Source organism: Dinoponera quadriceps, unplaced genomic scaffold (assembly GCF_001313825.1).
Source record: "Dinoponera quadriceps isolate SergipeBrazil2010 unplaced genomic scaffold, ASM131382v1 scaffold4585, whole genome shotgun sequence".
Lineage (NCBI taxonomy): Eukaryota > Metazoa > Arthropoda > Insecta > Hymenoptera > Formicidae > Dinoponera > Dinoponera quadriceps.
Window position 1 is genome coordinate 73,825 of NW_014559030.1, and position 23,723 is coordinate 97,547.

A 23,723-nucleotide genomic window follows, 5' to 3' on the forward strand; every position below is an offset into this window, starting at 1 on the left:
TGTACGGCCGAAATGCTCTCAGCGAAGTAACGAAATACTTTGCCTACGATCCGCGACAGAAATAGTATCGTTCACCTAGTAATAAGTGAATCGAGCACTCGGCTGCAATATATAACCCAAGACCATCGTCCCAATTTATCGTTGTCATTTTACGCACTTTAACGTGATACGTGCGTAAATTACGCATAATACCTTCTTCGCACACCTGCTCTTTTGTTATCCCTTTAATTTCTCAATTAGAAAGAAATAGGTTAATCTCGAAGACGTTATCAAGGTCGAGCCGCGTGGCGAACTTTCGAAACATTTTCACGGATGTACGAATAAATATCAAAATCGTTCGAGTGAAATAATTTAATTCGGCATCAACAGCCCCGATATCTCTTGGCGTCTAATCGCTCGATTTACTTTACTGTCAGCAATCTGGCAAATTGTTGAGACGATTAAACATTGGACGTATTGAAAATTATACTCGCTGGAACGGATATCAGCAGAAGCGGTGCCGCCCCGACGAGAACGCACTTGTATTCGCCGAGTTAGCGACTCTGGACCCGACTATGCGACCGGGTATTCGTACCGACAAAAATAACACGGTTTCGCGCGTGTATGCGATGAGGGAAAGAGAGATAAGTAAAGAGAAGAATGACTCGCGGTCTTTGAAGTATTCTTAAATCTCTCCACAGCGAAATATGATTCCAGCTCCTATACCGCGCGTCGCTTTTAATGTTTTAACGTTTGCAAGAGCGAAGACCTCGCGATAGCCTTGCGTTACAAATCCGTGTATTCAGGTCACCCTCTAAACGTACGAAAGCAGTCGGCAACTATACATAATAATATCGGAGCGAAAATATTCGGGCTCGTAGCGAGCATCTCGTACGAAGTAAAAATGGTGCTATCGGATTTCAAGGCGTGCGGCAACCGTCAATGCAACCGTCTCCTTTTCATTTCCGTTTCCTTCATTAAACGGTTAATTTTATCTGTCGCTCGTACAACCGGGAATCTCGAATGAGCTGCATTCGATTGGGTAATGCGAGTATTAATAACTCGGACCAACGTTACGCTTCCCGATATTATTTCCCATCGAGGCGACAAATGTATCGCAAATGGACATCGTTAACAGCATTATCGATCAATCACGGCAGCGAAATCAATGAAAAGCGGAGTGAGGAAGGCAATATGAGACTCACCGATTTCCACCTGAGCGCTGCAAACCGCTCTGCCAGCCGCGTTCTCCGCTATACAGGTGATCGTGCCGATGTGCGCATCGCCGACCTCGGGAATCGTCAGAACCTGTCGATCGCCGCTAACGGACACCAGGAAGTCCTTCCCATGAACCGGCCGATCATTAAACAACCACTGAATCTACAAGGGAGAAATCCTGTTGATCAAATTCGCCGTCGATCGGCCGAGGAACATGCGAGCGCCGGTAACGTGTCGGCTCTCAGATTCCTCGAGCGTCGAGGACGAAGAAATTTGGCGAAGTGACCGCGCGATACCTGTGTGTGACGGCGCCGACTCACAGCGCGCCGAAAGTTCCACTTTATGCTCCGCGACGCGACTGCAATCGTGGCTTTTCACATGAGGTATATTGTTCGCGTTTAAATATAACTCGTCGGGCACGAAATTACTCTTGCCCCGTTACCTCCTGACAGGCCGGCCAACCTCCTCCCATCTAAACGTTGTTTACGTGGCCCACGCAAATTTTCGAAGCGTTACGAGACATCTACGCGCGACTCGGATGACTTTCTCACCCGATAGTTGCGCGATACTTTTTTTCGCCGCGACGACAAGAGCAAAAGTTGTTCGTGAATAATTCCAAAAGTTATAGCTCAACAAGAATTGCACAGTGATTTAAGGAAGAGAATTGTTTTTCATTGAAATGTCTCATTTTATGTGTGTATTTGATGTATGATTCACCTTAGGGGAAGGTTTTCCACTAACGATGCACTCGAATTTCGTGGATACACCCTCGGGCACTCTCCTGTCCTCAAATACTTCCTTGAACGTTGGCAAAATCAACTTCTCCTCCATCCGGACGAACTCTTCGTTCCTCTTAAAGTCACCGAGCGACCTCACAACCAATCTGGCGAAAGCTTTCGCCTCGCCATGGATGTTTACGGCCTTGGCCACATAATTGCCTTTATCTTCCGGCTTCGTCGACGAAATTTTCAAGATCCTCGTCCCATCCTCCTTCTCTTCGATCTGCAACAATATTAAAATATTAAATATTAAAATATTAAATATTAAAATATTGCATTATTTATTTAGCATCAAGTAACATTTTATGTGCATAATTTATGATACAAATAATATACTCACTATTATTCTCCCGTCGTGAATGACTTCACCATCGTCCGTCGAGTACCATCTCAAGTCAGGTTTAGGTTCTCCGGTTACGGCACACTCGAAAACCGCATCTTCGCCCTCGGCCACAAGCAAATCCGTCGGGAGTCTGACGAACTTCGGTGCGGAACCACTTACGAGAGTTTCCTCTCCTCCCTGTGTTCGATCAGTTACGTCCGGCTGAGATACCGCTGCAAACCGGGGAAAGAAAATATCATATAAATATAAAATGTGAAATTTCTTAATTTTTCACAATCATTTATCTCGAGAAAAGTAAGTTGTACATACGTGTAACTGTTAATGTGCACTGACTAGAAGCTTCGCCGCCAGAATTAATGGCGACTACTTTGTATGTACCGGCGTCGTCCAGGAAAGCCTCGTGGATGACTAAGGAGCACCTGTCACCTTGGAAGAGCAGCTGGAAGTCCGACGACTCTTTCACGGGTTGCTCGTCGTGATACCAGATTACCTGCGAAATTGCAAAATTAATCGAGAAAGGATGAAGAATTTAACGAAGTTTCAATTGACATTTACCTCCGGCTCAGGCTGGCCCACGATCACGCAATCCAACCTAGCCGACCGTCCTTCTTGGATCTTAAGATCGCGTAAGGGTAATTGAAACTTCGGAACTATTGGCTCCGTGTCGCTGCAGACTAAGTCGGAGTCGTTGGTTTCGTGAGGCAATCGTCCCTTTACGGAAACGGTGCACGATATGATGGCTTCTCCGGCGTCGTTCTTGGCGGTCACCGTATAACATCCGGCATCCTTCGGGAAAGCTTCCGTGATGATCAAGCTCGTTCGAGCCCCGTCCGTTTGAATCTGATAAAATGCCGAGTGATTATGCGTTACGCCGAATAAATCGATAAATTGTTCTTCTGGAATGAAATTTTACTCAAACCGAATGAAAGTTTATTCGAGGTATTAATCCTACTACTCAGAATCACGAGTGAGAATTGGGTGGAGTTTTACTAGAAAAAAATCTCAAAATTACCTTATAATATTTAGTATCCTCAATCGGCCTCCCATCGCGAGTCCAGCTTAACTCAGGCATCGGGTTCCCGTCGACTTCGCATTCCAGTTTCACCCTCTGCCCCGTTCTGGCCATAGCGTTTGACAGTGGTACCACGAAATACGGTTTCTTCGTGGTGATCTGCGCCGCTGAAATCGAAATCGATGTGAACGACGAGGAAAATGCATGGTTTTAGCTCATTGTTGACGACAAAGTATTGGTCTTACGTTGTACGTCGAGAGAAGCGGTAGTGGACGATTGGCCCAATCGATTCGTCGCTTTGCAGGTATAGAGAGCCTTGTCCTCCAAGAACAGTTCGTCGAACTTCAGGATAGCTTCCCCGTTGTTGAAAGTGATCACGTAGTCCGGCGAATTGTCGATGTTGACGTCGTTCTTGTACCACTGCACCGTTGGAAGAGGATTTCCCTCGACGGTGCACTCCAAACTGTGCGAACATCCCTCTCTCGCGGTGGAGGGTTGCAATTCCTTCACGAAAACGGGAGCTCTCAGCTGCTCTTCTGCGACGGTCTCTGAAAAATCGTTGAAAGAAGTTAGAAACCCGACCATCGCATCCAATGCACTCAAGACCGATTATCGAGTTACCTTTCACGGCGAGGGTGGCTGACGTTTCGGTCGAGCCGAGGATATTGAATGCGCGGCAAGTGTATTTAGCGGAGTCCTCGGCGAACGTCTCCTCTATCTTCAAAGTGCACACACCGTGGACGTAGGTCGTCAAGTAATCTGGATTATTCAGTATCGATATTCCGTCTTTGTACCAGACTATCTCCGGCACAGGATGACCGACCAAGTGGCACACGAAATTGAATTCCTTGCCTTCCTGAACCGTCGCGTCGTTCAGAGGAACCGTGAATTCCGGAGCCAACGAGGTTTCCTCCGCTGATACGCCTTTGCTATCATCGAGAGGTTCATCGTCCACGAGCACGAGCTTCCTCGGTGGACTGGCTTCCTTTTGAACAACCGGAACGCTCTTCTCAATCTCCATCTGTGAACGTAACGAACGTCAATTAGAAAATCACGTGATTACCGATCGGGTGGAATTTCACTCGAAGAAACTTCGAGAGCTGCACCTTCTGAAGTATGTGAATCTCCTTCGTTGTCACAGCGGAAGTGACGGTTTCCTCGACCACAGTCTCGTCGGTTTGAGCGGAGACGGAGTGAGAGACGGGGATGGCGATCTTCAGCGCTTCCAGCTCCTGCTCCTTCAATCTCTTCGCTTCTGTCGCGGCTTTGTCCAAAGTCTCGGCCGCCAGTTGTTCCGCGAGTCTCCTTGCATTTTCCGCCTCCACTTTGGCAGCTTCCGCCGCAGCCATCTCTATCTTGGCAGCTTGCAGCTTCTTGTCGGCCTCTAGCTTCTCGATTCTCAGCCTCTCTCGAAGATCCTCGGCGTTCTGCAAGTTCTGGCTCAGAGTGCGCAGCTCGGAAGAGACAACCGCGAAGGAATCTAGCACCTGCCGGTTCTCCACTACCACCTCGTTGAATTGCGGAAGTCTGTCGGTGCCTGAAATATCACATTGCGATTCTATGTGAGTGAAAAGTTGTTGCAAATTTTCATTACTCGGTTTTCACATCGCTTTGGAGTGAAATTTCATTCGGAAACGTTTAAAGAGTATGCGCTCATCTTTCCACATTTCTGAGGCATATACACTTCTTTTCTTAAGAATAATAGTGTCACCCACGAAAAACTATGGTGGATAGTTCCTTGAGCTTCTCGATCCGCTTCTCTTGCTGCTCCTCTCCCGGTTTTATGTAAGCATCGATCTCTCGCAATAACTCGGTAGCCTCTTCGGGCATTTTCACGGTCGTAGCCTTACGCGCGACGATCACCAGGAGTTTACTGCCTTCTCTGAACCATTGTTTCGCCTCCTCCAAGAGCAGGAAGTAGTCGATGCTCAGATTTATCCGCTTCTTGGTGTCTTTGACGCGCTTCCGCAAGAGGTCCCACCTGTTTCGCAGGGATGAGATATCGTCCATCACTTGTGGCGCCAACAGGACAATCGTCTCCTCCGTTTTCTTCACGAACGTTTCGATTCTCTCTTCCAAAATCTGCCACAAAGACGTGAGTTACCAACCTAACTTCCTCGAAGCCTCCTCGAGATCGCCTTACCGTTATAGTTTGCTCAAACTGCTCGAAAGCAGTCAACGTCGCTCTCGACGCCGACAAATTCTCGCCGATTCTCCCGTCTATAGTCTTCAATTGTTCGTTTAAGTCACGCAGGTCCGAGTCAATTCTCTCGACATCCTCCCTAAAGACACAAAGTCGTCGATGTTTCTCGAGACGGCTGAAGATCTCCGCTTGAAACGACTCGAGCTGGGCGTCTACAAAGTCCATCGCGTGCCTCAGCTTCTCGATATCCTGCACCGCTGATTCCACCGGCTCCTGCAGCCTAATGTTGCCAATCACTTCCTCAGATTTGGTGCGCACTCGCAGCAGAGATTCCGTAATAGATGTCTTGAGTGCGTCAAGTTCGTTTAATGCACTGTCCACGTCGATCAGCTTCGTGAAGCTCGACACGTGTTCGATTTCTTGCCTCGCTCGATCGATCTTATGTTCGATCTTAAAAAGCAGATTTATGTTTCAGAAAAGCAATCTATACGTATAAGAAATAGACAAGTCGGAAGATATTTAGAACGTCCGAGAATCATACCTCCTCGAGGCTCTTGAAGATGGAGATGAGAGATTCTAGCAGCATCTCGTAATCTTTGGCAGCATCGTTCACCTTGTCATACATTTGCACGAGTCTCCCTAAGACCTGCTCAGCTGCCTTGGTTTCTCCTGATTTCATTACTTTTATGAATAAATATAGGTCTTCTAAGATGCGACGCGTGACGTAAGGATGTTTTACTTACCTTTTTCAGCGAATACTTGAATACCTTTGATTCTAGTATCTAATTCCTGGGCCGCTTTGTTTAATTCAAGCAAGACTCGCACCCTCGCGCCCTTCAAATTATCCAGAATGTCGGTTACTCTGGAGGAGTATGATGTTATTACCGGATACAGTTTCATTTCGAATTTTGAAACCCACGCTAATGTCTGCAACAAGTCGGTAAATGGCAGAAGTGATTGGTGATGCAATGAGAGAAAAAACATCTCACTAAAATGACAATTATTTTTAGACGTCAACCATATACTTTTTACAAAGTGGAGAACGTACTTTCGTGCTTTCTTCGATTTTCCGCTCGTGCTCGATCCGCCTCTGCCTTGCGATTTCGATGGTGGTTTGCCATTTTTCCCACGACTCCGTCACGACCAATTGACGATTAGCGAACTTGTCCAAAATAGTCTGAACGCACAGACAAGCTCTCGATATATCGAGGTAAGAATCTTCAACCTGCGAAAGCAAAAAACAAGCGATCCTTACACATTTCTTTTTCCAATCAAATTAGATAAAGTCAGGCTCTTTTAATCCAAGAATGTATCATGAGCAACTTACGTTGTCTGCTTCGTCGTGAAACGTTTTGGCACGATTATTGAGTTTCTTATAAAGAGATTCCAGAGCCTCCCATTTTCTTTCCAGCTCGCCGATTCTCCCTTCGTTTGACGCGTTTTCGCTCATTTTCAACTCGTTGTCGACAGAATCCATTTCATTGGAAAGTTCTTCGGCGACCTCGTGAAACTGTATATAAGTCGTGCCCAGTTCGATTCTCTTCGCCACGGTGATTTTCGTTTTCGTCCACGCGTCCTCGAGTTCCTTGATTTTCGCTCGCACTTCGTACTTCTGTGCTTCTTCCAGGCGCTCTATTATCGGAAGGATCTCCAATTCCAAATGATCCACCTCGACGCTCTTGTCCTCCAAATCGGTCAACAGCTGGCAGTGAACTCGACGGAAATCGCACGCCATCGCCAGATCGCTGCCCATGTCCTGATGTCCCTGCAGGAAGCCTTTGGCAACGCTGTTCAGCCAGACCCGTAGCTCCTCGTGCTTGTCTAAAAATACAGCGAGCATCCTCGAGATCTCCAGATTCTCCTCTTTGTGGGCCGTGCATCGTTCCGTCAAGCGGATCTTGCGACTCTCCAGTTCCTCCACGGTATTTTTCACGCCCTAAACAACGACGAATCTCTTATTGACAACTAGACTCAACATGCGACAATTAACGCCTACAACGATTATTATTGCGATCAATCTCGCTCTCGATCTGACCTCGGCACCGGGCGCTCCTCTTCCCGTGATGTCCAGCAGCGCGTATCCTTCCGACAAAGGTTTCGAAGTCACATCCTCTGTCGTAGCCGCTGTCTGCGCGTGAAAACGCGCGAGTCGCGTGGAGTAAGGAGGATGCTCCGTCGTCATCAGTTGGATCTCCAACTGATCCAGTTTCGTGATAGCCTACGCGCATTGCGACGTTGAAATTCAGATTTGCTCGTAAACGCCCTTCAGTTAAGCTAGCTCGACGTTCAGCCGACGCTGCTCAAGGTCGATTAGTTTACACGAATGACTGGGAATTATGCTTGAGGATGCTTACTGATCGTGCAGACTCGAAAAATGACATCGCCTTGTTCAATAACGCGTTGTACTGATCCAAGTCGTTGACGTAATCGGCGGCGGCGCCAAGAATTGCGTACGCCTGTTCGGTCGCTTGTTCGCCAGCGAAGTGTCCCGATGACACCAATCGTTCGGTCGATTTAGTTATCTTGATGGACCGGTCTTGGAATTCCTGTGAAACATTAATGGTAGTGACGATATCACAATTGCGATCTAAAGCGTCCGGCAACATCGGCTCGGTCTTTATCGCGAATACCTTCGCCTCGTTTTGCAGCTTCTTCAATTCAAAGAGGAGCAATTCCACGCTAGACGCGGAATCTCCCAATTGATCGCAACTGCCGGCCAGAGCGGCGATCCGGTCGTTGAGGACCTCCTCGAGATCGCGAAGATCGGTCGCGAGCAACGCGAGAGCGAGACATTGCTCCAACTGGGTCTTTCTACTGCGAAAAGACGCCTCGATCAGCCGCCTCCTGTCGTGAAGTTCTTCCAACCACCTTTCGACTCGCACCACAGCTAACGGAACGTGAATAAGTATATTACTGTGTGAACGTCGACGTACTCTCTAAATTTTTTCGAGTGAAATTCCGTTCGAGAGGCTGAGCGACAGGCGAGTCACTCGAGTGATTTTTTACATACACACACGGAGTGAATTTTCCACTCTGAATCGTCGAATATCTTCGTTCAAAATGGAAGAATCCACTCTCAGTTTGTAATTGATGTGTACATTCGTCACAAATGTTTCCTACATATATTTCTACACAGGCATATTTATATGCAGAATCAGAGGTTATTTTATCGTCAATCGGTATTACTATTATTATTATCTTTTTATTATAATCACACAACACACCATGTTCTGCTTCCTCCTTGATTCTGTCCGGTCTGGAGTCCACAGTGCCTTCGTTCGCCAATTCCTTCAGTCCGTCCAACAGCATCTTGCCCTCTCTCAACGCGCCCATCAACGCTTCCAACATATCCTTGCGAAGATCCTGAATCTTCGACAGGAAATTTTTCACAGCTTCGATCTCGATCGGCAACAACGTGTCGTTGCACGCCATTTCCAACGCATCCATACTCTCCCTGCATTCCGCCGCTCGGCTGTGGAGCCAAAATTTGTCGATTTCGTCAGACGATCGATGTAATCGCGAAGTGGGACGCTAATTGCGCTTGGAACACGTTACGTCTTACCATTGAAATAACACATTTCGCTCGAGTATCTCCTTGCGACGTTCCAAAAGTTGATTCACATCACGCCACGCTTGACCCAGCGTCTCCGCCATAGCCGTGTACACTTCTGCTCTCGGTCGTTGGGTCGAAATCAACTGATCGGCCTGACGTAGCAATTCCTCCACCGGGCTCTGCTTGTTCTGATAATAAACGGCAAAGTTTTAATTAAAGGAGGCCGCCTCCACCTTTTTGCAATTTACGCGAACGAATTCAGCGTATGTTTATAAGTTCACCTGCAGTCGAAGCAACACTTGGTCGTGCGCGTTCGAGAGTTCCGTGGCTTCCTTGACAGAACCACCGAGCTTCGTTAGCTCTGGCTGCACCTCGAGTATTTTCAGCTTCAGCCATTCGCCGCTCTGGACAAACGAGATAGCGAAACGATGTAGTAACGAAACCGGAAGCTCGTGAAACACGGCGTGCAATCGCGTTCGTTGGAGTATATTCGACAGTCATTTTTGACAGTCTCGAGCCGAGTCAACTGAAGAATCCTTAATTAATCAGATGCGAGAAACATAAATTTGTAGAGAAACAGCTTGACTTTTATTTCGCGTCCATACGTTATTATTTATTGGCACAACCGGCTATCTATTGATTAATAGACCGCGATAAACGTTTACAGGCACTTTACGCATCCAGCGCAACAGACGTATCGCAAAGTATGTAATTAGAAGAGCGCTCGGTAATTGCAATGTACCGCGAATAATCTAATGAAAGTAGACACGCGAGACGCAACATCGTTTCCCATCTCTTCACGGATCACGTCGCGCGGTGAAATCGTTATTTTCGTCGAGCCGTCGAAGTCTGGTCGCGATCGATATTTCATTCGGTTGTGCAATGTGATAAACGGCGATGGAAATCTGAAAAAAGAAACGGCGGCGCCGGTATGAAAGAGAAAAATCGCTTTCCCCGGGATAAATTTCTGGATCATCCGGCAGCGGGTACGATCTCGTAAATCAAATAAAATTCAAAAGCGCGCGTTTCCCCCTCCCGGCATTGTTGAAGAGGAGAGACGGAAAAAAGGAAGCGCGCGAGAAAAGAGACGGCGGAGACTAGAGAGATCGGCCTCAGGTTCGTCGACCTCGTGTAGTTGGGCCACAGAAAGGCCAGATATGTTTCCATTTTCATCTTTGGCAAACTGCCGAATATCCACGTTTGGATTGACCAAATCTCTCCCTCTCTCTCTCTTTCTCTGTCTGCCTGTCTGTCTGTCTCTACCTCTCTCATATCATACCGCCATATGTCAAGAACGTTTCTTTTAACGCGCTGATACGGAGGTATCGCGTTTCAGTGACAATTTTTCTCAAAGGTATCGACGACGAATAGTCGGCGAGGTGGGCGCAATTGGCGAAGGTAGACACGCGACGTCGATCGCAAATGCGATTTGTGCGATGACGGTTAGGCTCTCTCAAAAGTCAGGGTTACGAGTGAAAGTGAATTTTACGGCGGCTCAAATTGAACGTAATTCTGTAAAGTCACGTGTGCACGCGAGACGTACGCAAGAACTTCGCGAGTAGTAAAACAACCGGTGTGACCAAACATGGCCACATTCGGACACGCTTGAAATTGGGCCAGACGGCTCGCGAGCAGGTAAACGACGGAATCTCAAATAGAGATGCCCGTCGACAAGTCAGTTTAATCAATCGTACCATCTGTTTTCTTTACTTGAACGTTGCTCGCAGAAAATCAAAAAGACAAGTAAAGAGAAACGTGAGATATCTTTAACGAAATCGAAAATTCGTGCAGAGAGGAGAAGCGGAGGAAAAAGAAATAAACAAACTTGAGACCAGATCTATCTAGCTATCTGTACACGTATTACGTTGCGAGCGTAGCATGAAAGAAAACAAAAGAAATTCGCGCGTTATATAGTCGTTGATAGTCAACAGATGACAATGCCGGGTCGTCTTCTCGACTGTCATCCGCAGACAATACATGTGACTGAGGTCAAAGGATGAATGATGTTTTGCACGATTCAGCGTGACAGATATCGCGCACGAAAACATCTATCCTACATAGTGGATACAAGCGAGTGGTTACAATAACACAGTGAGGGAGTTAAAAACAAGCCACAACACGGTTGGAATGTTGAACTAGAGCCACGTGCGAATTATAAGCGGGGAAGCGCGCGAAAACGATAAGAATACGTATTCCGATCGTTTAATTTTAGATACGATACCAAGATACTTGGCTCGTTTCGCACGGACAGACCCGGTGATATTACTTGGACGTGGGAATCAGACAGCCGCATTTGCGGCAGCGCGTTAAAGACATGCGATGAGAGAAGCGCGGACCTAAATCTCCGACTACTTAGCAGGTAGGAATCCTATGTGTGTCTAGATGCCTCCGCCTCTGTCGTTTTCTCTTTTTTTACCGGAGGTAAGAGCCAGTGTCGTTAGATCGGAGGTACGATATAGGCAAAGGTGCGGTAAAAGGAAGAATCACGATGCGCCGTCCGACACTGAGCCGGGCCGGGTTGGGCCGCCCCGAGCCGTCTCACATAATACCGGTTTGTTAGATTATACGTGAGTGCGCGGACCACGAGAGATCTCTCTTTCTCTCTCTCTCTCGCATGCTTCGATTCGGCCGCGCCGATCACTCAGTCTATTTATCGGCTTGTCCTGCGGATGGGTTCGGCAGTTTGACACAATTTGACTCGAGCGTCGCGAAGAGAGATTCACGCGTGGACCACGCGGTATACGCGTTTCAAATTGAAAAAAATTCAGATTCTCTCTTCTGTGCGAGCTGATACTCCGAGACAAAATTGCAAAATTGAGCGTGCAGCTTTAATATCACGAAAAGATCGCAATGCTTCGTCTTCGACTCGTCTTTGCGACGCATCTCTTATCCAATAGGAAAACGTATCTCCTGAGAATTACTGAAAAGTAATTTCTTCCGTTGAACTCGGGATGCGTCCCAAAACTTATTAAAAAAAAACACTGCAGCCTCTTTGTGACTAACCATACGCTATAGAAAAAAAAATCAGTCAACGGACGATCCGATCTTTCTTTCATTTCGCTCGATCGTAATTCACGCTGCGAGACTTGCTCGACCCTGAGACTCGCTTCTTTTTGCACGATGTTTTTTTTCCCCCAATAAATTTCGCATTCTCCGACAGCTTTCTCCCTAGAGTCCGAAAGACAGGCGTATAGACTGAAATGTGCAAGCAGCGGCCGAGGGACGCTCGAAATATAACTCTCGCGGATCTCGCGCGCGCGGTCGTGATCCTAAGGCTCTTCAAGATCCGACGTAACGTATGTAAGATGGGTGTAGGGTCCGATCATGGTGATGCGTGTAATGGGAGGTACCGTACCTAGCGGTTAAATTTATCCTTCGCGGAGTTTCGGGAGAGTTTCGTTTTGCTCGGGCGGATACCTAAAACGCTTACGGTTTCGAGAGGACTCGGAAATAGCTATAGACCGGAGCAACCGAATCCCGAAATATCTACACCATAGTGTTGTACGGGATGGGATCGCGGCGGAAGGTTATCCTTCACCGAGAACTATTTCGACGGGGAGCAGGTTCTCTCATATGCTCTTACCGGGAAAAAAGCACCGAGCAATTTATTACAAACCTCGATTCTCATTACACGACGAGCGATCGCTTGAGCGCTGAGGAATAACGGATCTCGCGACAACGAGCATATATATACAAATGACTATCGATTAAGCGGCGGCACGTAGTTCCTTACTTGAAGCAGAGCGATTACAACACGCGTCTCCCCGCTCTGCATCGCTATGGTGCTTATGGTGGTAGTCGGAGAGGTGATTTGCTGCGGCGTGTCCTCGTCCCTCATCGCCGTTTCTGAATTCATCTCGCCGGATCCTTCGGGATGCGCGTGCACCTCCATCGTGTCGGGACCGTCCACCATCATCATTCAGTTTTGTCTTTCGCGCGATCACGGATATACGGATATCGGAGGTGAACGTTGGCCGATTGCGTTCGATGCAGTTGCAGATCACATTCGGTCGAGGCGAAACGGTAAGGAAGGATGATCAAGCGGTGAAATTGACTGCGTGCTCATTGGGTGCCGGTCTGCTCTGCGGATTGAACGATCGATCGGACGAGTTGCCGAGAGAGTGTCTAGCGCGCGACACACGCTAATATCGCACGTTTCGTCCGAGCGGTGACTTTAATGCCTGGCGCTAAATATATCGCAGTGACGTATGTCGATCTGAAACGCGAGATAGAGTAAACATCCACGATATTTTTCTCATAGTTTCTGCCCTCATCGATATTATTCTCGCGGACTTTGCGCGATGAAAAATCGTATTCTCCAGTCGGCGCGGTCGCGCCTTCCCTGATTGACGTTATTTTTGGCGTTTCGCCAAAGGCGCGTCTCCGCTGTGAAAATTCCGCGACGAGGAGGCGATTCTACAGCGCGACGACAACTCGCGCGCGAGTTACTCCGCGAATGACATATTCTCGCGCACTTGTTCGTCCCGCACGATTCGCTACTGCGATTTCTGCAAGGTGTTATCGAGTCGCGCGAAATTGAAGAAAAAAATGGGGATTTATGTTCTCGCACGTGAGAGGACGCGCGAAATAAAAACTACATGATCCGGCTGATTTATGAATTCGCGACGTCGACCGATTAAAAATAAACATTGCGCGCGCGCGGGAAGATCCGCGTTTCCTTTTCGATTCGACATGTATACACTACACGTATCTAGATATCTTTATACGGTGACATCATCGGAGACGACCAAATGGTAGAATAAAACCGGACTAACTGGTAGCGTTCTCTCACTCTCGACGAGAAGTACATCACGGCGAAAACCACGGCCGAAGATGTACCGGTAAAAAAGCTCAGTCAACACCACATACTCGTCGCCGGAACTCGTGTCACGAAGAAACGTTTATATACTCGAAAGAGAACCTGCTAATTCTCGTGTTTCTCTGTTACATCGGAGGATTTCAATATTATTCAATGACTTCGCCAGGTAACCAATTAATTTCTATCGGAGAAACTACAGTGTCATCGAGTCATATTCCTCGATATTTATTTCATAAATCGGAATTATTCGTTCGCAGTTGAAATCGACGTAGATTTTCGTTTCTCTCTCAATCACGCGATTTAAGTCGGGAAAGGCGAGAAAAAGCTCGCTCTCGCGACTTCCGATTTCTCGTTTCTCTCAGCGTGACGCGAATTCGCAAGTGTCGTTAATTCGGCGAGCGATCTCTTCGCTGTGCGCCAAGTTACAGGAACGACCGCGCGGTCCACGAAAACTTCAATCTCGCTCCCCTCTGACGGCGTGATTTTTAATGAAACGGCAGTCACCTAAATCGACTCGCGTTCAGGCGACGTTAATAGCGATAATGACGACAACACCGGCAGAAACACTCGGGTGACACATGTCACGAGTGTGTGTCACGTCACCAGTCGATCGGTCGCCGTAACCAGCCGAACCAAGACTGAACCGGCATGGCGCGGCACGGCCTCCGGCCTCCGGCTGGCCTCCGGCAGCCTCCCGCTCACCTTCGTCGCGCTCGTCGAGCACGATCTACCGGAGCGGAGTCACCGAGGCGCAGCAGCGCCGAACGAAAGTGGAGCGGTCGCGGAGAAGCTGAGGAGGTGCGTCGCAAGAAACGGTCACCCGGTATACTTCGAGCGGGTACCTCTTGTTGGGTAACGCCGATTCTCTTCTCGGCGGACATCATTTATTTATAAAAATAACAAACATGTCATGCGATACACACAACGGGAAAAGATTCCTCGGGAGCTGGCAGCGTTACGTAAAACTTCGATTTGCTATACAGAATACACACAGCGAAGCGCAACGATAAATGTGCTGTTAACGATGTTATTCTTCCTTAATCCTTATGAGCCTGCCGTCTGTGCGATATTCTCTCTCGACGCGAATCCACGTGGTCCACGTCTTTCCTCCGACGGGCTAGAGAGGCTCGTTAGATCTACGTTAGTAACACTCATCTGATTCTTTTTATTGTTTGTCTTCAAAGCTGCAAATAATGTCAGATTGTCAATGTCAGCTGGATAATCATGGTTGCGCTTAATCGCGCTGATGGCCCGTGTTAATAGTCATTATTTGAAACTCCTCTCAAACGAGATGTTCAAATTTGCATCTGAAGTCAGTAAGAAACATTTTGTACTTGTGTTAGAATTGGTCCTTGTCAAACAATTTTCTGTTAAATTTTTAATATATACTCCTGTGTTAACTTAATATATTGTACTTATGTTATCTCAATATTTTGTGTTGAGTCGATATTCGACATATCTGTTAAAATAACACATCTGTTATTTTTCACATTATAAATACGTCAATTTAACATACAATTTGCTTCCAATATTTTATGTTAATTTTCACAGAAATTTGGGTGGATCATTTCAGACATGTGAAATGTGTTGAATTTAATGTAAAATTTTTTTTCTGTGAATGTTTCAATTTAATCGTGAATCAGATTGAACTCTAAATTGAACAATATTGCAAATAACGGCTATTAATACAGATTTAAGATACAAAGCTCCAGAATGTTAAAGCAAATGCAGATCACACTGCGAGCGCATTCGTGCGTTGCGTTAAAAGATGACAAACAACGAGTTCGTTCGGCCGACCGATTGCTCCCGTGAAGTTCGAGACGGGAGAATCCGGTCGGGTACCGGTCGAGAGGCACGTGACCGCAACTGCGACCGGCCGACGAACTTTCCCCGTGAAGCATCGAAAAACTCGATCGGCTCGATCGCACTCACCTTCCTCGCTCTCTCGAGGAAATCCTCGCCTTCCGAATTGTCGTCCTTCTTCATCGGCGACATCTCGATGCCGCTGTCCTCGTGATGTCGCAGGAGGTCCTGCGTGGACAATGCTACGTCTTCGTATTCCCTCAAACCCGTAGCTGAACGCGAGCTCTCATTCAACGCGTGTTCCCGAACTTTCGCGAATTTCGTCGCAATATTTTGGTCCGATTGAACCTTCTTCGGGCATTTCTCGACATACTTGTCGGAGTCTTCTGCAGAGAAATCAATAACAAAGTAGCGAATTTAATAATAATGAATTTCTATCACCGTGGTGTGCGCGAGGAATCATGCGAATGCTGTACTGACTGATCAAAGACAGGCCGAGATCCAAATCGTGAATGCCGTTCGTTTTCTCACGACATTCCACTGGCAGCACGCGTTCCAAGTTTTGAATCTCTCTCGCGTCAGTGTGTTGCCGATGGTCCTGCATCGTATTTGACGTCAATTTGTAAGAGGCTACGTTTAATCGAATGTCGTGCGACACGCGCAAAACAGTCGTCTCGGTAACTTCCTTCACAATTCTGCCGAACCTCTCCTGCGGGAAATGATTGATCAAAATCAAATCAACTGAGAGCTGACAAGATGCTCCGAAAATATTCTTTCGGAAGTGTCTAACTATATGAATCGTGCAAAAGGGGTCAAGAAGTGAAAGCCGATAAAAGTAACTTCCGAGAGTGACATTTTCGTTCGTCTTGCATTGTACGACGTACGTCTGTGATCTTCTCCATCGTTTCGACTCGTGCCGTTGGCTTCATTCCGTTGATGGTGGAAACGCTCGATGTTGTTTCCGCCACTTTCAGCGTCTGGTTTTCGTTGCTCGCGGCGGAAGCAACGGGCGCGGTTGTAGTAACCAGCTTGGGCGTTTCGGTGGTCCACCTGTAAGATGTTAGAACGTTTCAAATCGATCAAACAGACGCCGCCGATGACTCATTCGATCGGGAATTTGAAGCGATAGATATTCTCGCGCGAACATACCAAGTGAAACCAGAACACGAAGGCGTCGCGGATGCCGTGACAGGGAGATCTTCGTACTCCGGCGACGTCACGAATGATTCGCTTCTGGAGCGCAGCATAGTCGGAGTCGAGCACTCGGTCGCCGTCGCATAATTTTCCACATTGTATTCCTCCACTGCACTTTCGCTGCAAAGATTCTCGGCAGGTTCCTATCAAAATGAAAGCATTTTGATAATATGATATAATAATTTAATAATAATAAGAAGAAGAATGAAATAATAATAGGGAGGCAAATTCGGAAGCCAAAACAAGTAAATGAAATAATAAATAATAAATTAACAATAATAATATTATATCTCCGAATATTTTTAAGTAATACATTCTTTTATTTATTATTTCTTATTTCATCATTTCTTCAATCAAGGAAATAGTAGATCACGAGATGATAAAAAAAATAATTATTAAAAAAGAAAGTGATTATTATTTCTTATTTTATTATTTCTCAACTCTGATTGTACCTTAATGCTGGAATCTTTCGGCGCTTGAACATCCTCCGTGGAATGCGAGGCGACACCATGTGAACTCTCGTCGGGTTTTTCCATTACAGAAGCAACTGGCTTAGCTGCATCGGTGGACATCGCGCAAGTGGAAGCTGTGCGTTCGTGCGTAGACGACCCTGCTTGTAACTGCCTATGCGTCGTCGTTGTCGACGTCGCTGACGAAGACGCGATAATCGCCGACGTGGTTTTCGAAGACGTCGGGTGAACTGGAGTCGTCACAGACGCCGAAGCATCGGCCGACACCGGTGCAATCGCAGTCGAAGTCGTGTGGCTGGGCGTGACTGGCGACGACATGGCCGATATCGAGAGCAAGGACGACGCGGAGGACGTCACGGCGGTAGGAATAGACATCGGCCGAGTTCTCGCTCCAGCCTCGCATAGTCTCGCGTCCAGTTTTTCCGCGAGACGCGTCACCTCCGCCAATTTCGCCGAGATAGCCTCCACCGCTGTCAGGTTACTGCCGAGGATCGAGGCATCCTCGGCTTCGGACATCCTAGCGAGGGAAGCAAATCCGTCAAACGTATATTAATATACTATTAATAGACGCTTTCTGGAGCGGAAACCTTGAAGTGACCACAGTCTCAGTGGGTTTCGCGAGCTCCGCGCGGTAACGTTACTCCGTGCGTCTCGACAATGACCGAATTCAATATTCACTTCGTGCTCGATTGCAGCAATTTTGAATGAAAAATGTTCAATAGTTACGAGCAAACCACTTGGTCAGATTGCACGTGCGTGTCATTTTCAAAATATTGACTTTATCTTCTCTATTTTCACGCAGTCTCTCTCGCAATATTCGTTCTCTATTCCCTCCATTTCTCCGTTGCAGTTAGACGCAATTTGAAGCGGCTCGGGGATGATCGAACGGAATTAGAACTACGCCTAGCACCGTTAGGAAAACGTCAGACTCCTACGTGGATTACGCAATCGACGGTTGACAGTGCAGTGACAGCACTTTACGCAGACGACCACGTGGTTCCGAAATTTAGGACAAGGTTCTAATTTCGATATTCGTAAGACATTCTCGCTTCACCGAGAGCCGCGATCGAACGTCATCTTCAATTTGTGACGCGTCGAAAGTCCCCGGGAATTTCCGAAGACAATTTTTCACCCGGCTTTTTTGCAAAATATTGCGCAACTTCGGTGCGCCCCGCGTTTGCTTTACCATCACTCTGGTAGATATTCGGAAATAATTCGCGTGACGTAACACGATGGGTGATTCTTCACCGTAGTAAACAAGTGCGCCGAGATATATTATCGCGTTTTACCAGTCGAGTTTTAAGTTACGACTAGACGATGGAACGGCGCCAACGAATTGTAGAACGCGACATTTTATTATCTATGGGCGTTCTAGCGATTTACATTGATATCTCTGTTGAGTGCTAAAAGGATTAAGAATCGGGATGGCGTGCGTGAAACGATTTCTATGTACAGTTTAAGCGGAAAAAATTATTCTTTTTTTATCAAGCGAGAGAGTGTCTGCGGATCTTCGTTTGTTTACTAGGCGCAGGTGTGTCACATCTGCCGTTATTACGACTGTCGATCCAGGCCACGACTGCAAACTAAACTAAACACATAACTGACGAAATCAAAATACAATCAGCCTCACAAAGTCAAAGGAGTGAAAAAGAGCGGTGAGCAAAAAATTCGTGAGTAAGCGTGGTCGAGCGAGAAAGCGTCATAAAACTCGAATTACTCCACTGTGACGGACTTACATGCACCGGTTTTAGACTATAGGAGCTATCTCGGCGACAGTCGGCCATGGACTGACACACCGTCCCTGTTGGACACGTAGGCGTATTACCGCTCTCACTAGCCGCTACATACTTGCGCCTTTCCTCTAGTTATAGTTTATGATAAAAAAAGGCAAGCGCGATTTTATGCAATTTTAATTCCGGTTTATGTATCTCAGATCTTCATGGAATCTGTTACGTCCACTCGTCTGCGGTTTATCCCCTGGAAAAAGTCAACTCAAACCGCTAACACGACCCAGTTCCTTCAGTCTTCAGATTAGATGCAGAAATTTATTAAAATCGTAATTCTCTTAATGACTTCTCTCGTCGTACTTACCGTTGATGATAAAGCGGTTCCTTCAATCTGGTTTTAAGAAGGCGGCCCAACCTCACCATTCGTCCGACCTCCAACAAAAGCTTCTCTCGATTGTCAAGGATGTCTCTCATGCCCGTCCTGATACGAGATTCCGCGGTCGCGTCTTCGTCCTTCGATGCGCGATGCAGAACTGTCACCGTTTCTATTATGTTTCTCAATCTGGTACAGTGCTTTAAACAAATCCATAAGCAAATGTAGAAGACTCACTCTAAGAAATTTAGAGAGTCCGCGATGCGCGAAATCATTATTTCCTCTCCAGGATAGTAAATTAGGCTGAACCATAAGTATATTTATATATATGTAATATAATAAAAAATAAATCCGTACATCTTCGACGTTTCTGTGAAAAACGGCGCATACTCGCAGCCTGGTTAGCTGCTCTTGGCTGACAGAGCGAAGCTGCCGCCAAGCTTGCCGCAATCTCGAAAAGAGACTGGCGTTGCTCTCCAACGATATCCTGCAGGATAGTCTCAGCACGCGAGCGCCGTTCACCAATTGACCGCCGTACTCGTAAGTCCCCTATAAATGTGTCATTATATTGTACTCAAATATTCCGTCATTTTTTTCGCTCTATCTCATTCGCGCCGTCTTTACCTTCGCGGTTTCTTGAAAGGATTGGTGATCCTCCTTCTGCGATTGTATTTCCTTCGCGTTGCAACCGACCTCCATATGATTCCGCAGCAGAACGTTGAATAAATCGTTCAGCCACTTGACAGCCTGGAAAACGAAACTTTTCTTGTGTCTGTTACGTCGCTAGGTTTGATTTTCTTTCAAGCTCACCTGCTCGGCGTCGCTCTCGTACATATGTATCAGAGCTATCTGCTTCAACGACAGCTTCTGCAGTTCCACGCTGTCGTTGAAGATGTTCTTCCGGGCGTTCGTCGCGTCCAATATGTCCTTCACGTTGACGATATCCTCGTCGTAATTCACGCAAACTTCTCGGCCAAGTGCGTCCTTCACGGGCATGGAGAGAATGTCCGACAGTTTCTCGCCCTCCTTCACGAGCTCGCGCTCTAAGCCGTCTGCAAAATTCGATTCAATCGTAAAATTGAGAGAACATTAACGTAACGATATCGCTAATGATATCTCTCTGTTCGCTTTTACCCAGAACCGTTTGACTCTTTTCCAGTGTTAGGAGTTTGACGCTCGCCTGGGAAAAATTGTAACTCCTGCTGCCCATGACTAACTGATCGAACACTTCGCTCGTCCGATCGAAGTACTGTAAACAATAATAAAGACTCGAAAAGGACTCTCCTTAACGAACATTCCCTCGATCGATCGTTTTACCTCGGAGACGAGCCTGAAGAATCTCTGCGAAGTGATTAGTACGTTCCTGCGTCTTTCGAGTCGCGAAGCGAAGCTGCGGCAAACGAAATCCATGAAGTCTCTCTGAGACTTTAAGTCTTCCGGTAGTCGGCTTTTAGGAAAACTGTCAATCCTGTGAAGCAACTCTGCGTATCGGCCATAGGTTTCCTGTGAATTTATTTATTTTTTATTTATTAAATTTCTTTATTATTTATTTGTCCACACAACTCTCTGTTTCTTCAGGCAAAAAGGAAATTTTGCACATTCCGCCTCATATTTACCCGGCATTGAAGCTCCAGTTTTTCGTGCTGCCTTCGCAATTCCTCGGACGAAGAAACGTCGAAGCCAACCTGCCAACAGGAGTTCAGCATCGTGTCAGCCGGACCCAGAATCCAATCGGTAACGCTCGACACACCCTGCTCGAGATCCTCGATCACTCTAGCGGTATCCAGATTCCGTTCCATCTCTGTCCACGAATTTTCAATGTCCATCTTAGGGAAAAGACGATGCCAAATGTTAAATTAATCAGAAATAAATTAAACTCGAATATCAATCGAGAACTTTATTAAATACCTGCTTCAGTTCGATGGAATCGAGCAGCTTGTGAATTCCTTTTACAGTGTCCAAGGTATCCTTAGAGGATTCTCTGCTCATAGAGCTTACTAGATTTCTACCTAACGAGCAAACATAATTTATTTGCTTTATTGCATAATTTACACACAAATTATTGAAGTTGTAGAAAATGTCGCTGCGTGAAACAAATCGCCCGATTCATCGGTTGCTTAATATTCAAATAATACGGTCTCGAGTTTGAGAGATTCGATAGGTGAAAAGGATTGATTTATAGACCTGATTGGAGTATATGACCGGCCGCTGACAACAATTCTGTACCGATCTCCCAATAGGATTCTACGTCATCGTCTGACTGCGTCATGCGAATACCATCAAGGGTATTCAACCTTTGATGCAGATTCGTCATCTTCGACACAAGTTCCAACGCGTCTCTCGAGTAATCTTCTATTTTCTACAAAACGGCAAATCAATTTATCATCGGGATATCAATGCATCATATAATCTTGATTTACAATCATCGCCGTGAATGTTCACTTTACCATACGCTTTTTGATCCATTCGACGTGATTGTACGCTTTGTTGCCCGCAAGTTCATAAGGTAACTGGGAGAAATCGATACAAACGTGGAGCCTCGTCAAGGTAACGTATGTCGGCTGAAAACCGGCGGGTTTATTACAATAAACATTCATATAGTATATCTCGTCTATAAAATATTACTGAAAAGTGAAAAAGTCGAAACTTCACAAACCACACTAATATTACTGATTTTATCAATGTCGATTAAATTTTAACCAGAATTTCCGTCTCTTTTTGAAGAGAATTTAAACTCTGGTGCAGTCGACGTTGATGAAATCGGGCATAAGCCGAATAAAAAATGTCAATAAAGGTGCGCGGATCAATCACTTCAAAGTAAACAGCGTGGTATCAAGACGATCAAGTTTTCCGAGCCATCTTTCAAGGGAAGAAAGCCTGTACAACTTTCGAAGCTAGAGTCGAAATATCGTTCCTGAGTTGATTCACTAACTTCGCCTTCCTTGTGCGACTTTGTACAGCTGTCGACACGTTTGTCCCAGAAACCATCCGGTCGCACCACGATTACGGAGACCACCTTGGACCCCATCAGACTCGTGGATAGTCTGATACAGGACCTAGCCACGCGCCATGCACCGCGACGCGCGTCCACGATCAAAACCAAGCCGTTTTCCATCGTCTCCTCGCTACAAAGAGATCGTCGAAAAACGTTTAATCGTTACTCGACAGTAAATAAAAACGATATATTTGAGCGTTGGCGCGAAATGCGTAACGTTAGCGAGATATCGTAGCGTACCTGAAAATCGACAAGAAATATAAAACGAGCGATTCCAGTTTCGGCTTCGTCGTTGGGTCGAGTTCGGGCGGGACGCTAATTACGATCAAAGGTCGGCCGTCACGATCGCGACCACCTGGAATATATGCGAGCCTCGATTCTAGAGCATCCAGGATATCTAACGCTTTCAAATTTTTCGTAGGCATTTCTGCGATCGCTCGTTAAAGTACGTCTCATTTCAGGCGATCTTCTACAAGCATCCACGGCCGATCTGAAAAGGATCGCGTTTTAAGTATGGAAGACTTTACAATTACTTAAGTAGTTCGTGAACAATATTAGCAATAATCATTTCGACAAAATAGTATCTACGCGGCGTAGAAGATTCAGTCGGAATCAGCGAGACAGACGATTCCGACCGAGCGAAGAATTTTACGCGCAAGCTACGTCAGAATCCCGCGGGAAAATGTACTCGTAAATATATCTCGTTCTCGAGACTCCGGGAGTGGATTTTCCAATTTTCCAACGTTCGATTACAAACTGTACATGAACGGCACTCACCGATTTGAGAATGACGATCCTCGCGGGTCGAGCCGCACCCGCAACTTCGGGGCACTCGCGAAGTGTCACGGCGAAACATTACATGGGTGCAGCGCACCGCATAATATGCGGTTCGAACGCATCGCGGAAACGTGGAATGTCAGGCAGCAGCTGTTCCGCGACTCCAGAAGTTACACCCACGTATCCACGTGAGCAGCAGCGCGGCGCGCGAACTGTCGCGTTCGACTGTCCGTCGCACGTGTGCCCGCGGTTAGCAGCGAGAGAGAAGGCGAAATTGTCACGTGCAAGTAGGCGCGTGCACGTGTATTTATGTGAAACCTGCACGGGCGGAACAACGCGCGATAGGTGCAGCGACGAGATCGCTGCTGCCTGCAGCTGCGACGGAGGCTGCAGGAAAACCGAAAGCCATCTCTGGTTCATTCAGATACAACGGTACTTTGGCACCGATTAACCGTGTGTTCCCCCTCCTTACGCACGTCTCCTCCTTTCCCCTCGTCTCTCTCTCTCTCGGTCTCTTTGGAGAACCGCATTTTTTTCT

At 46.7% G+C, this 23,723-nt stretch overlaps 2 protein-coding genes across 5 annotated transcripts in view; both read right to left on the reverse strand.

Annotated features, from left to right (window-relative positions):
* LOC106750117 (muscle M-line assembly protein unc-89) overlaps positions 1-19,106 on the reverse strand; it is a 28,249-nt gene extending 9,143 nt beyond the window's left edge. For 3 of the 4 annotated variants that reach the window (XM_014630221.1, XM_014630218.1, XM_014630219.1), the window contains exons 1-27: positions 19,050-19,106; positions 17,296-17,830; positions 16,799-16,986; positions 16,534-16,699; positions 16,130-16,358; positions 15,779-16,035; positions 9,309-9,431; positions 9,037-9,215; positions 8,699-8,946; positions 8,105-8,361; positions 7,829-8,020; positions 7,510-7,692; positions 6,802-7,410; positions 6,523-6,699; positions 6,218-6,401; positions 6,016-6,143; positions 5,475-5,924; positions 5,047-5,413; positions 4,438-4,868; positions 3,953-4,352; positions 3,577-3,879; positions 3,332-3,498; positions 2,875-3,159; positions 2,629-2,809; positions 2,317-2,531; positions 1,915-2,199; positions 1,185-1,359 (exon numbers count right to left, since the gene is read on the reverse strand). In XM_014630221.1, the coding sequence (XP_014485707.1) occupies positions 1,185-1,359; positions 1,915-2,199; positions 2,317-2,531; positions 2,629-2,809; positions 2,875-3,159; positions 3,332-3,498; positions 3,577-3,879; positions 3,953-4,352; positions 4,438-4,868; positions 5,047-5,413; positions 5,475-5,924; positions 6,016-6,143; positions 6,218-6,401; positions 6,523-6,699; positions 6,802-7,410; positions 7,510-7,692; positions 7,829-8,020; positions 8,105-8,361; positions 8,699-8,946; positions 9,037-9,215; positions 9,309-9,431; positions 15,779-16,035; positions 16,130-16,358; positions 16,534-16,699; positions 16,799-16,986; positions 17,296-17,830; positions 19,050-19,051 (6,916 nt within the window). In that variant the 5' untranslated portion in view covers positions 19,052-19,106. Of the gene's footprint in view, positions 1-1,184; positions 1,360-1,914; positions 2,200-2,316; positions 2,532-2,628; positions 2,810-2,874; positions 3,160-3,331; positions 3,499-3,576; positions 3,880-3,952; positions 4,353-4,437; positions 4,869-5,046; positions 5,414-5,474; positions 5,925-6,015; positions 6,144-6,217; positions 6,402-6,522; positions 6,700-6,801; positions 7,411-7,509; positions 7,693-7,828; positions 8,021-8,104; positions 8,362-8,698; positions 8,947-9,036; positions 9,216-9,308; positions 9,432-12,760; positions 13,082-15,778; positions 16,036-16,129; positions 16,359-16,533; positions 16,700-16,798; positions 16,987-17,295; positions 17,831-19,049 lie in introns of those variants that run through there. The other variant, XM_014630220.1, reaches the window with a different exon arrangement.
* Positions 19,107-19,375: 269 nt separating this feature from the next.
* LOC106750119 (SEC14 domain and spectrin repeat-containing protein 1-B) lies at positions 19,376-23,517 on the reverse strand. Its single transcript, XM_014630222.1, has 13 exons — positions 23,186-23,517; positions 22,649-22,898; positions 22,346-22,538; positions 21,861-21,974; positions 21,598-21,772; positions 21,322-21,422; positions 21,030-21,239; positions 20,731-20,916; positions 20,548-20,662; positions 20,224-20,465; positions 20,038-20,160; positions 19,771-19,962; positions 19,376-19,613 (listed from the first exon to the last, which is right to left on the reverse strand). Exons 2-13 carry the CDS (start codon positions 22,831-22,833, stop codon positions 19,401-19,403), a joined length of 2,049 nt encoding a protein of 682 aa, XP_014485708.1. The 5' UTR covers positions 22,834-22,898; positions 23,186-23,517; the 3' UTR covers positions 19,376-19,400.
* Positions 23,518-23,723: the final 206 nt, after the last annotated feature.

Coding starts and splice junctions, on each gene's coding strand:
- LOC106750119 (XM_014630222.1), bottom strand. CDS start 22,833: ATGCCTACGAAAAATTTGAAAGCGTTAGATATCCTGGATGCTCTAGAA. Junction 21,423..21,597: donor CGGTCATATACTCCAATCAG/GTCTATAAATCA, acceptor TTTGCTCGTTAG/GTAGAAATCTAGTAAGCTCT. Junction 20,917..21,029: donor AACTGGAGCTTCAATGCCGG/GTAAATATGAGG, acceptor ATAAATTCACAG/GAAACCTATGGCCGATACGC.